Consider the following 13,965-nt stretch of genomic DNA (forward strand, 5'->3'; position numbering starts at 1 on the left):
CGCCTCCTTTCCAGAGCCAGCTCTTCTGCCATCATTCAGCTCCAACAGTGGTAGTCTTCCATTCTCCCACATTTCTTTGCCCTGTCCGCAGATGACATATGCACATCCCAATAGCAGCCAATCTTCACTTGGTAATGCTGTCTCACCTCTTTGCCCCACACCCCCCTTTCAAGTTATTGCAGAGTCCTTTTTCCTCTCAAAGCCACACACTCTAGTTTAACACCTCTCTTTGGCTGCTCATAATCAAGTTCCTGGCCCCACCCTATGCCAAATTGGCCTTCTCAAGGTTACCAGTGAGATTCTCATGGCTGATTCCAACCCTTTTGTCTTGGACCTAAATGACAATGCTGTCATCTCCTGGGATTCCCATGAGGAGCTTTCTTGATGTCCTACCTGCCTGCTAATACTTTCCTTGCTGACTCTTCCTACTCTGGTTGCCCCTAATAAGGTTTACTCCTAAACCATCAGATCTCCCTTCCCTAATCTCTATAGATGTTCCCTTGCATGGTTCCTCTCTCATTTGGGAAGATTCTCAAATCTCCATCTCCAACTCTAAGTTCTTTCTTGAACTCTGGTGACAAATTCCAGATTCAGGAGCACTCACAGTTTGCCTAGGTGTGAGCCCACTGGCATTCATGAAAGGCACCTTCCTACTGTATGCCTGTGCTCAGTTCCACCACGGGATCACTACTGCCTTACTCAAAACCTTCGATGGCTTCCTGTGTCTCAGAGTGGTGTTCCTGTCCTCTACAGCCCTTTCAGCAAGTCCTCAACACTGCCTTCAGCAAAACCTGCAAACTGGCAAAACTTCTCTGCTTGCCATCTTGCAAATCAGCTTTCCTGTCTGGGAACCTGCTGTTTTCTCCTAATGCGACACCCAAAGAGAGTAAGGAAAGGACCTGCCCAAGGTCACATAATTTATTAGTTACAGATAAATTCGCAGGGGACCCCTGGCTCACAGGTCACAGCGTTTTCTCAGTATAGCTCCCTGCTGTCACTTCACTGATGAAGGATCTCATACATGAACTAGTACTTAAGCTTCTTTCAAGTTGAGCGTGTCTATGGTCAGAGGGTTCCCTTCGCAGCCCGGCAAAGCTCGTGGCAGAGATGGTAGACCCACTCATCACGTTTGCCCGTGCTGCCCAAGCCTTCAAAAGTAAGACGCCTATGTCCCTAGGAAAACATTCCCCAGGAAAACAGATCCTGAACCAGTGAGCTCTAACTGATTGTGAACAATGAGTTTTCAATAAGTGAAACTGACATAGAGAGGAAGCGCTCTGAAATTCAGACAGAACATGGGTAAAAAAAAGACTATCACGGGAAATTGTTGACAACCCACTCAGGTAACGTTTTTGAAATCATGCTGAGTTTCATGACCTCAGCATAAATTACTAACACAGAAGATGGAAACATAACTTATACACCAAAAATGGGAGCACAGGAAGACAAACAGATAAATGTCACATGAGTTACCTTTATGTGTGTGTGAAACAGGAAGACTCCGTTTCTCAGGTTTTCTCCCTGGTCCCCCACTTTCAACCTTATGACTAATTATAAAGGCCACACACTTGCAATATAGACAAAAAACCCCAAACACCAACACGAGTCTCACACACCCAAGAGAGCATATAGGGGGAAATACGGGTGAGAATCATTAGAAAAGGCTCTGGTAATAAACTGTACTTGTTTGGGATTTCAGAACTCTGTTTCTGAAAACTTCCCTCTGGTGAAAAAAAGACATAGATAATAATAATACTAGATGGGGCATGGGGAACCACCCCTACCCACTCTCTGGGAAAACAAAAATCAAAAATCACACACAAAAAGCAAATAAGACCCCCCAAAATTCATTACCCCCCAACAGTGCTAGACCCCGAGTAAGCACTCAAATGTAGGTTTTGATGATCCTCAAGCCTGCTCCTTCAATTTATTGAAAGCTTTTGTTCTTACTGAAAAACTTGAAGACTTGGCTGGGGTAAATCTGTTGATAAATCTATACAGAACACTGACTACATGGTGATCATAAAATAACAGAATTTGTCTTTAAAGTACACTATTATTTTATGAAAGGTCCAAAGCCAGGACTTTGAGGGAGACAGAAAAGAGGGGAAGTTTATGAGAAAAGATAACAAGCTTAATATTTGCCACATTGCATGAGAGGAAGTAAGTGATTGCATCCCTAGTCTGCTACATATGGAAAACTGCAGGAGGGGTTCTGACTGCTTCTGCAGAAACGGTGCAGGGAAATCCACCTGTCTTACTGCATCCGGCTTAAGGGCCTCACCCAGAGCCATGGAACTACAAAATGAGCTTTTCAGTTAATTTTGATATTTGGCCAGTATTTAGAATCACAAGTCTGGAATTGGTAACCAGGGAAATAGCAGAAGACAAGCATTTTAATTGCAATATGGACAACTGAAATATAAAAATTGTTAAGTGTATCTTGTTCTAGAGAGGCAATCTTTTGGGAAAGGCCCAGTTCATGGATTTTGATGAGCTGAATTCATTCACTCTCTTCTGCTTCACATGACTACTTTGCTTCGTATGGCCTAACCCTGAGGAACACAAAGACTTCTATGTTTTAGCTCATGAACTGTGGTCGGGAATGTCATATCTGGTCACTAGGTGATTTCAGAGTCACTCTTAAGGATCTCAAAATGTCACTCAGTTTCCTTTTCACTTAAAACATTTCAATAAACTCATTATATATTAATTTTCCATTACATTATCTATTTAGGTGGAGAAAACAATTTCATGATGAGTGAATCAGAGTGTTTCTCTGGGCCATAGATCCTGGAGAATTGTCTCCTTGCTGCTGTCATAACCTCTGCTTTTTGATGACACTGTATCCCAGCTTTGTCATTACTTGTCGAACAGAATTACCACTGGGAGTAAATAGCCCCAAGCTGCAGCGTGCCAGAGTTTATAGTCCCCCAAGTGCTATAAAGTCAGCCATCCCTGGATTAAGCTTTTTTTATTTCTTGATTGTTTAATGTCCTACATATTATAATGAGCATTTTAATTCAGGAGTTGGGCCTTCTGGCAGTTTTCCAAAGGGCATGCGTTTTGAAATCAACAAATAAATGAATGTTCCTTTCTTCAGTCACTACAAATTCTCACACACTGAGAGAATATTTTATGCCAGTGGCCATGTTAATTTTTAAGCTTGTGCTAACCTAGGGGTTGACAGCGCAGAAGAGGCAGCAGTGGGAAAGGATGGCATGTGCCCAAAACGGGCTTTGAGAGTTGGCAGCGATAAAAAGAAAGAAGAAATTATGACATTGCAAGATCACTTGTAAATCAATTCTTCTATTGAGAACAAGAACATATTTTGGGGAGGGGCACAGTCACATTTTTATCTTTAAATGTACACTGAGTATTCAAAAAAGGGAATATGAATGGCAATTCTGTGAAGCTAACAAAGATTTTAGCTATAAAATGATGTATAATAGTTATTTGATGATGTATAATATAATGTATAACTATGATGTATAATAGTTATTTTAAATAAGAGAAAATATATCCATTTTATTACAAGATATCTTGGCACAGGCTTTGGAGAAAATTTATGAAAATAAGGCTGTATCTCAAGCAGTAGCATTTCCGATTTAATTCTGTGAAAACCGCTGGCCCCAGTTAACAGGGTCCTGCAAGATGATCTTGGTCTATTTCTAATCTTGTTAGAAACCTGTAAGATCCGAGCAGTCATCCGGGGTTCTAAAGTTTGGCTCTGTGTTTCAGGTGCATTTTGGACTCCCAGAAAGTCATGAGAAGGAAATCCTTGGTGAGGGGGAGAACAAAGGCTGTGACAGGCTGAACACCCTGGGTTGACAGGGTTACCTGGGACCATGCATGTCTCATCTAAACCTATGATCCTGGATTCTCTTTAGTGGTTAAGTCTGCTGAACTTGAGTGTAGGACCGAGCCAAGGAAAACCCTCCCTTTTATAGTTAACTAAGTTTCCATGGGGATGCAGCACAACACCCTACCATCTCAGGGGGTTACACTGGGAGAGTGTCCATGTGTCAGAAGCTGTGAAAAGACCGTTTACATATGTAATCTCCAATACTGATGATAACCCAGCAACACTATTACCATTGGTGCCATTTTTTTTTTAAGATTTATTTATTATATGAGAACTGGGTACAGGCCAGATGCATAGGAGAGTGAGAGGATTCACCAGAGACAGAGTGGGGAGTAAAACAGGCAGATTTATAGAAATACACTGCTGAGGGGAGCAGCGGGCGAGACAGGAGAGGTCTGCTGCACCATGTGGGATTCTTGCCGGCCAGCCGGGATTGAACCCGCACTGCAGAGGCTGCGGACAGCTTCACGGTGTGGTGCCCTACCGCCTGCACTACCAGGGAGGCCCTACCATTGGTTCCATTTTACAAATGAGAACAACCAAGATTGAGAAAGTTCAAGTATAAAATTATTTTTGGTAGAATCACTGTTCAATCAAATCCAGGTTTGTCTGATTCGGAAAGCCATTTTTTTCTCTACTACAGCATACAAGTTTTGACATAATAACTTGTAGCTTTGGTAGTCTGGACATTAAGAAATTAATTATACTAAAGATGAAAGATCCACACACACTAATTTGTGCTTGGGCATATGTAAAGTCATTTTAAAACAAATGTCAGTCACCTAAAAACAATTTTCTTTGGAATGCAAAGCTATTCAAATGATAAACATTATATTTTCCTGTGTGTAAAAATAGTGTTAAAATATTAAGTTATAAGCCCAAAGAAATGCATAAATCTTACCGCCTTCCTCAGGTTTCATGTCTAAGAGTTCATCTATGAATCCATTAGAAGGGAAAGAAAAATAAAATTTTAAGTCAGTTTCATTTTGTAAGATTTTTAGTCAAATTGTTATAATTAAATCACTTTCCTTAATTTACATTACCTGAGCATACAGTATATGTAGAACTTTTGTCTAAGGCAGATAATACACTTTTCCCATCTTCAGCTGTAAATATAACACATGCAACTGGTTACCAGCAATTCAGAATGGTGTGCACGTTCATATGCTATTGCAGTATAAGCAAACACATAGCTTCAGAGAGAAATGGCATCCACAAGTGGTACTCATGCAGAATGAGGGGTCTTCGGATTACCTGTTATTTAAGCAGTTGGTTTTCAATGTATATTGAGCTAACAGCCTTAAATCTTTACTTTGTTTAGTTGATAACCTAGGAAACTATTTGGTGTTGATCTAACAATTCTCCTTCCATGGATAAATGTGTGATAAGCAATTGAATTGATTGTGCTAATGAACTTTAGTTACTGGGGGCTGCCTAAAATACAAGGGGAGATTATTGGGTAAAAGAAGTCAATCTTAAAAAGCCCAATACTACACAATTCCACATTTATAATATGCTAGAATAGGCAAAACTATGGAGACAGTGATGAGGCCAGAGGCTACTGGGACTTGGTGGGAGAGAGAGATGAATAGGTGAAGCACAGGGGATTTTAATGATAGGAAGTATTCTAAATGATACTGTAATGATGGACACATGTCAAACATTTGTCAAAACCTACAGACTGTATGGCACCAAGAATGAATCCTAATGTAAACTATGAAATTTGGGTGATAATGATGTGTCAATGTTGGTTTATTGATTGTGACAAATGTACTAGTCTGGTGGAGGATGTTGACAATGGGAGAGGCTACACAGGTGTGAGGGTAAGGGCAAGAGATTAAGAGGACTTCCTTGTACCTTCTGCCCAGTTCTGCTGTGAAATAAAACCTAAACAATAAAGTGTGTGTATGTGTTGTATATATGCGTATGTACATATATGTAACAGAAGAGTCTTAAAACCTGGTTTGCGCATATGTCCATTAGACATTCTGCAGGTCACAGAATTAATGAGAATGACACTTTTTTGTAACAGCTTATATCATATGCATACATAAAACAAGGTAATCAACATTTACAATCTCCAAATATTATGCAAATACCATAAGCAAGTGCACATGTTACAGAAAGAGAAAATATGTTTGCTCTATATTGTCACATATTACACAAATACGATTTGTATAATAAATATTATACAATATTTGTACAATTATACAATTATACAACACAATCATATACATAAATATGATTCACATAAAGTTACAGAACTTGAACACAAATATAATAAGTCAGAGTTTATAGCTCCCCTTAAAACTAAAAATTTTCTATTGGATTACCTAGATCCCTGTCACATAGTGACCCCTGACCTTGTTTCCCAGGGACACTGAAGCTGGAGTGTGTCTAGAGATACAGAGAGCTCTAATGTGGCCAAGATCAGGTCTGCCTTCCTTTCTGCCCTCATCTGCCATTGCTCCCTCTTCTCATGGTCTAGAGCACCATTCTTCTGACCTTCTCCTGGTCACAGTCTTTGTCCAAGCTGTTTCTCATGCTTTAATGGGTCTTTCAATATCACTTGACTGAGCTAGTTCCCTGATCCTCTCCAACAGGTGAGGTGTCCATATCACACATGCTTGGAGCCCTCATTGCTCTCACCAATATTGGAGTTGGCCAATAACTTGTGTAAATATTATATTAGTACCAGCTTCCCCTTTTGACTGTAACCCCATCGTGGAAGAGGCTGACTATGTCTGGAGAGCCACTGTATGCACAAAGGTGGCTCTCCATGAACAACTACTGAATAAATAAACAAGTATGTGAGTAAGTGAAGGCATACATGTAGGAACAGATGGCTTGCGGCCAAGCTAGGATAAAATAAGTAAGCATTTTTTCCCATTGAAAGGCAGGCAGGAGAACAGCAAATGAATCAGCAAGAGAGAGAGGAAAGTAAGTAAAGCCAGTGTTTGGGAAAACAGGAAGAAAAGGAGAGAGTGGATGAAAAGGATGAAGTCCCAGGTCTATATTGCCTCCCCTTATGGAGCAGAAAGGCTGCCATAATGAAGGGTGAAGCAGGGCCAAGAGTGTCAAGCTGAACAAAGTGTTGAGGTAATTTTAGTTATATGTCACCTGTAAAATGTTCCTTCCAACTCTAAGGATTTCAAGTCCCAGTGAAAGTCTCAGCATTATATAACCTTAGCTCTGCTCTACTGTAATTTACCATGCCTCCTACTTTTTTGAGAGAAGGACCACAAAAGAGCCTGGCAGTACTAACAGAAGACAGGAAGAGTAGGCCAGACCCTCACAGTGCCTTGTATCACCTCCAAAGTGCTGATCCCTCTTTTAACCACAAGTGTCAGTGGCCCCAGGGATCTGGTATCTCTCATTACAGAGCAACCAAGGAATCACCAGGAAGAGCAATATCTCAGCTCATTTCTCCCCACATATCCCAACAACCAATATCCACCCCCAACATAATGAAAGTCAAAATATCACGCCATTTTACCAAAACTACCTCTTTAGTCCAAATGGCAGAACTGGTAATGGGAAGAGCAGCTAACCTATTATCTCTGTATAAAGAAGCAGCCAAGTCTCAGTTATGGCTGCTCCTTGGAAATGCTACTGTTGACGTGAATAATAATGCTACCTTTTGGTTCAAAATATACAACCTTCTGTAATACTATTGGGTTGACTCACTGATATTTCACAATTTAAAAGTGAAACTGTGGGAAGCAAATTAACATAGACTTTTCTCAACTGGCAAAGAAAGGCCTAGGAGGAGTTAGCCAAAAAGGAAAATGAGTTGGCTGCTGAGCAGTAGTCTTTCAAAAGCAGATCTAAATAAGAGTCAAAACTTACTATTAAAACTAGAAGATTCCTTGTGCTGGTTTTCATCCTCTAATGAAATTAACCTTAAAATTAAAAAAATAAAAGTTTAGTGGTCTAGTTCTAAAAATGTATTTATGATAGATTTTTTCACTTTTAACAGCACACACACAACTCTGAAGGTAAACATATTGTCATTTACATTGTATACACTTCTGAAGGAAATAAATTTGCTGGTTTTCTTTTGTCCCAAGGCTGGTTAGTATCATCTTAACATCAGAATTTGGTTTCATCAAAGGCACATATGGTCAATTAAGTATAGAAAAAACAGATACTTACATTTAAATTTTAAAAGATATAGCTAATAATTTTATGGGCTCATAATGAAAAGACTAGAAATAACAAGTAAGGATATAGAGAAAAAGGAACCCTCATACACTGTAGGTGGGAATGTAGATTGGTCCAGCCCCTTATGGAGAACAGTATGAAGGTTCCTCAAAAGACTAAAAACAGATCTATCACATAACCCAGCAATTACACTTCTAGGTATTTACCCAAAGAAAACAAAAACACCAATTTGAAAGGATATATGCATTCCTATATTCAAGGACAGAGGAGTGGATTAGAAGAATGTGGCATATGTACACAATAGAGTATTACTTAGCTATAAAAAAGATAAACTCTTTCCATTTACAATAACACGGATAGAACTGGAGGCAATTTTGCTAAGTGAAATAAGTCAGAAGCAGAACAAATATTGGATGGTTTCATTTATATGTGGAATCTAGAGAGACAAAACAAAGGCTCAGATACAATAAAACCAGTAACAAACCCTAGAAACATGACTGTGGAATTGAGGCTATAAGACAGGGAGGGGAAGGAAGAAAGCCAGAGTGGGGGAAGGGACACGATGGACTATGGTGGAGGACAATGTATGTCATGGTGGTGGGTATGGTTTGCTGGCATTTAACTGCAGAGGTTTGATCCTATGCCTCTAAATCACATACAGTGTTGTAAACCAATGATAGCTCAATTAAAAAAACAACAAAAAACATTTGTAGGCAGGTGTTTATTCTGATACCCAGTGTCACAGGAGAGGACACTTCAGGATCAGCTAAACACTGAAACGTGCAAATCGAGAAGACCTGTCTACTCAATCAGCTCTTACCCTACTTTAGTAAGATCATGACAGACACATATCAACACCCATATACTCTGCTGGACCCTCTGAACCTCCCTCTTAGCTCAGGGGTCCACCATTACTTGCTCTTACTGAACAAAATTCTAGTTAAATTTTCATTGTCATTTTAAATAGTTACTAGGGTTACAATTTTTGAGCTTTTAAAAGTGAAGTAATAAAATAATGAGAAATCTAAAATTAATCAAAACCAATCAAGACCATCTTAGGTAGTCCTGTTTTCAGAAAAGGTCAGTGCTTTATTTTGATTGCATTAACATATATACTAAAAGAAAGGTGCAAGCAAAGGACTATAGTGCAGAGTGCCTTGGTGGTGGGTGTGGTATGATAACATAATCTGAAGAGGTATGAACTACACCTCTGAATCATACACAGTGTTGTAAATCAATGTTACTTCAATTAAACATTAAGAACAAAAATGGTGAAAATTTGTCTCCATATTGAACTAATGAAAATTTCTAGTATTTGCTTTAAAATTAAAAAAGGGCTAATGTTGGCAGCAAATATTTCCGAGGGACAAAAATATATATTTAAAGCTTCATTTAGAAACATGGCAAAAAGCAAAAGAAAGGAAGAAAATAAAAAAATACATAAGCCTGTTTTTACCACAAGATTGTCATCTGATTTTTTTGGTATGGAAAAGAAATAGCAAGTGGAGTTAAGGTGATGTATTTTGCTCTCTTAGGCCAGCTAATATACAGCTTAACTGTTCCTCCAGGTGGTTACATCTCAGTAGAAAATGACATGGATTCATATTTAAACCTCTTCCTTGCTGTATGAGAACAGAAACCATGTACCATATACGTTGAAAAGCTGGTCTCGATATTTAAAATGACTGTAAAGTGGTGAGGAATGAAGACGGGGCACCACTTCCTGCATTAAAACTGCTGCTTCAAATAGAAGGTCTGAGTAGTACAAAACACAATGTCAAAGCCCAACTCTTTTGTATGGTAACATACAAAAGTACTACACATAGTACTATATGTGTTATGAGGCAATTTCAAAGGTCATATTTCCTAATAGAAGAGAAAAGCAGGGAGATTTCCTTTCTAGGACAGGATCTTGTAAGTGGTAGTAGACAAAGGAACAGAAGGGTCCAGAAATCAGAGCAAGCTGGAAGATGGGACTAACTGATGACAGAGAGCTGGGAACACTGGGATATGTGCCTTTCTTGCCCGAGTAAACTTCTCACAAGTGTGCTCCTTCTGAGACCCTCAAAACAGGTCTCTTATTGGGTAGAGTCCTGGCTCGGAAGGACTCTATGTACTAAGGGAGTTTGGCCCTAATTTTGATACATTACTCTGAGAAGTGAGCAAGTAAAGCAATTACCCTGTGTCCGAGACCCCAACAGACTTGGTCAGCAAGGACTGCGCTGGCCTTACCTGAGGGAAGACAGATTTTGCCAAGAGAAGTGGCCTGTGACTTACTGACTTGGCTCTTCCGCTGCAGCCTCCATACTTTCCTGCTGGGTGATCTTCTTCCTTTCTTCTTTCTCAACCAGTTTTTTCACAGGGTCCTGTAAGCTCTTGATTAAGAGCCATAGATAATGAAAAAGGGGTGGGGGATAAGAAAGGAAAGATCGTCACTAAGAAATTCAACAGCTGCTGAGTGCTGCGACCAAACCTTGATTTAGAGGTTTGAGGAGGTTACCTTGAAGTAATCAAGTGGACAAAAGTAAAATTTTACATGTTCTCAGAACCATTCAGAAACACAAGCTTATAAAGGAGAACAGTCTTGCCATTAGACTTTTGTTTTCCTTCTGTGATAAGTTATTCAAAAAAAGGCCTTTTGGCTATTGCTAACTTTATTTTCCATCTTTAACATGCAGCTAAGATAAACATTCTGTTCTGTTTGCAGCCCACACACTGACAGAGAAGTTTTTCTCTTCCAAAGATGAGACAATTTTATTTTATTTTTAATTTTGTTTGCTATTTTGCAATCTATAAACAGCTTACTTTTTAAAAAAGAAAGAAAACAAACCTTAAAGAATAAAAATAGTGATTTAACATATTTTGACAAGTTAACTCCCACGAATGGACAGAACAGGTGCATCCAAATCTTTGTAGATTAAAAATGGGTGAGAGTCTTTTTTTGGCACAAAATTTCTGGGAGTTATTGTTCTCAAGGTTCATGAAATATTTAAATAAAGTGATTTGAAAAAGCAAGTACCTAGAAACTGTACACCAGTGACAAAGTCTCAGTAAGAAAAAAAGCAAAACATTTCTACAACAACTGAATAATGAGTTATCCAAAAAGAACTCTATTTCTGGCTCTAATTATAATAGGAACCTACAAATACAAAAGAAATATCCCAAGATAATTCTGCTTATGTTCTCAGAACTATGAAAATCCAAGTCCTCATCCTTTGGGCCTTCACCTCTTTCTTCTTCCCATCTTTCACTTTTCTAGCATGATGCACACACTGAAGAGGGCAATTAAGCTTAGTGACAGCTTAGTGGGGGGCTGGTGAAGATGGTCCAGAGGCTGGGTCTCAGCAGAGCAGATCTGTGATTGATTTTTGTGTCTGCCATGGGCCAGATGGACTCTTGTGTCAGCCCTCTGTACTGCCAGTTCTGTTTCACTCCCTGCATGGAATAATTTTCCTAAAACACCAGGCCAGCATGTTACTGTTGTTCTTGAGAACCCATAATAATTTTTATTTCTTTCGTGAACATTAATATTTAGAACCCTATTTAGAGGAGATCAGGAAGCTAGAGAGAAAGAGCGCTCACACACACCCCATTACAAGCTATAGTGCCCAGCAGGCCTTGCATCTCTTGCAGGAGGCTATTTCCAGCCTTCAGCAGAACTAACAGGGAGGTCCTGCAGAGGTTATTTAGGGAGTTGCTGGCCTTGGGTTCAGGAAAGCGCCAAGGGCACTCCAACTTGCCCTTTTTTTCTGTTTTTTTTTTTTTTTTTTTTTTTCTTGAAAACCCTGTTTGTTGTTGGAATAATTGATTGCTTTTGTCTCAGGTCAACACTTACCATTTCTAGTCTTAACCTTTCTGGCCAGTTTTCAAGATCTTCTAAAATGTGATCCTATCTTACTCTCCCAGATGGCTTCCCACAAACCTCCAAACATGAGCTTTCCATTCAATTAGTACTGTCTCCACATTGTCTCCTATATGCTTGTTGTTCTCTTCTGTTTTGTTCATTCTGTTTCTTCAGCCTAAAAAGCTCATTACCTATCTGTCCACCCTTAAAAGTTCTAATAGTCTTTGCAAAGCCCAGGTCAATTACCATTATTTTTGCCACAAAGCTTTGCTCCCCAAGCATGCCAAATTCAAGAAATCCTTCCATTTCCAAGCTGCATTTACAGTTTCATTAATACTTGATTACATTTATTCTGTATTGTTCTGTCTCTTAAAATATTTTTTAAATTAGAAAAATAATAGAACCACAAGTATGTTTGGAAAATAAAGGAAAAATTGCTTATAATTCCATCTCCCTAAAACAATGAGTCATTATTTTAAAATATTTACTTTTTAAAACATAGACTATATAATTTGAATCACTGTATATAATATACCTTATAGACAGCAGATGTCCTTTTAACCATTGTAATTTGTGTATTTTATAATAAAAATGTGTATTAAAGTGGGAATATGAAAAATTTTACATACTTAATATAGAATTAAAATATGTAAATATACATTCATTGATCATTATTCTAATGTAAAATCAGGCAGACTGAATGAAAAACACTGATTGGAGTTCTGAAGTATTTTCCTACATAAACCACATATATTCGGTATTATCATTATTTTTAATAATTCCCCATTTCTATAGATAATATATTCAGTTAACAATTAGTTTTTAGCAGCTACTAAGTGCCAGTTGTTATTATGGGTGCTGGGGATACATCAGTGAACAGGACAGATTAAATTATCAGTAAGCGATGGGCTTAGGCACAGAATTAAAACAGGAGGATAGAAAATGGTTGGGCATTACTTTAGCAAGAACATTCTCTCTTGGAAGTGGCATTTCTACTAAGAGCTAAGTAACAAGAAAGAGCCAGCCATGTGCATCTCTGGAGGAACAGTGGATCCTGAGTGCAGAAGCATCCTAAAGGAGGGAACGAGATGGCTTGTTTGAAGAACAGAAAGAATGTATTGGGTGTAGTGCTTGGATAAGAGTAAAAGAGACCCAGAAAAAGAGGCCAGCAGGGGTCACAGAGGGAGACTACTCTTTTCCCACATTCATCAGAAAGTTTCATCATATTCTTTTGCTCTTTCTTTTTTTAAAAGTTATTTATTTTTTTCACACAAGAACTGGGGTACAGGCCAGAGGTGTGGGAGGGGAGGTGATTCACTGGAGAAAGAGTGGAGAGTAGAACTGAAATACACTGCTGAGGGGAGTAGCGGGTGAGACAGGAGATGTCTGCTGCACCATATGTGGGTTAGCTCCCTGGCCAGGGATCAAACTCAGGCCATGGTGGTGATAGCGTTGACACTTTTGCTCTTTCTTTCTCTCTAATACATAACAACTAAGTGGAATCCATGACCCTTGGCTGGAGGGGGGAACGCTATAAAGGATAGTATAGAAACAAATGAAGCAATTAGAATATGGACTGTAGTTGAGATGCCTACTTTATTTTTTAAGATTTATTTATTTACGCATACAAGAGCTGGGGTACATGCCAGAGATGCGGGGGTGTGGGTGGTGAGAGGATTCACCAAAGACAGAGTGGGGAACAGAACAGGCAGACTGAATGAAATACACTGCTGAGGGGAGCAGCGGGCAAGACAGGAGAGGTCTGCTGCACCATGTGGTTGCTCCCTGGCTGGCTAGGGATGGAACTTGTGCTGCAGAGGCTGCAGATTGCTTCTTAGTGCGGTGCTTAACCCTTTGCGCCACCAGGGAGGCCCTGAGATGCCTACTTTTAAAATATACATATTCCAAAGCATCTGATAAAAGCTGGACATGCAAGTGTACACGTATGTAGTTTGGAAATGTGCAACCATGAGGAGTTCAACAGATGTCAAGAACTTATTCTTATCTATAGATCTGCCAATTACATAGTTATTCACACACACACACACACACAGCCCTTCCAGCAGTTTTAGTCCTCAAAGAGTTGCCCAAC

At 39.2% G+C, this 13,965-nt stretch overlaps 1 protein-coding gene across 6 annotated transcripts in view; it reads right to left on the reverse strand.

The window, feature by feature from the left end:
• ICA1 (islet cell autoantigen 1) overlaps nt 1–13,965 on the reverse strand; it is a gene marked incomplete at both ends in the record, with an annotated part of 124,573 nt that overhangs the window by 17,632 nt on the left and 92,976 nt on the right. For 3 of the 6 annotated variants that reach the window (XM_084230921.1, XM_084230924.1, XM_084230920.1), the window contains 4 exons: nt 4,767–4,799; nt 4,909–4,971; nt 7,715–7,767; nt 10,307–10,404. In XM_084230921.1, coding sequence (XP_084087047.1) covers nt 4,767–4,799; nt 4,909–4,971; nt 7,715–7,767; nt 10,307–10,404 — 247 coding nt within the window. The remainder of the gene's footprint in view (nt 1–4,766; nt 4,800–4,908; nt 4,972–7,714; nt 7,768–10,306; nt 10,405–13,965) is intronic. The other 3 variants (XM_084230925.1, XM_084230923.1, XM_084230922.1) reach the window with 1 other exon arrangement.

This window comes from Talpa europaea (assembly GCF_964194135.1).
Source record: "Talpa europaea genome assembly, chromosome: 3".
NCBI classification, from domain to species: Eukaryota; Metazoa; Chordata; class Mammalia; order Eulipotyphla; family Talpidae; genus Talpa; species Talpa europaea.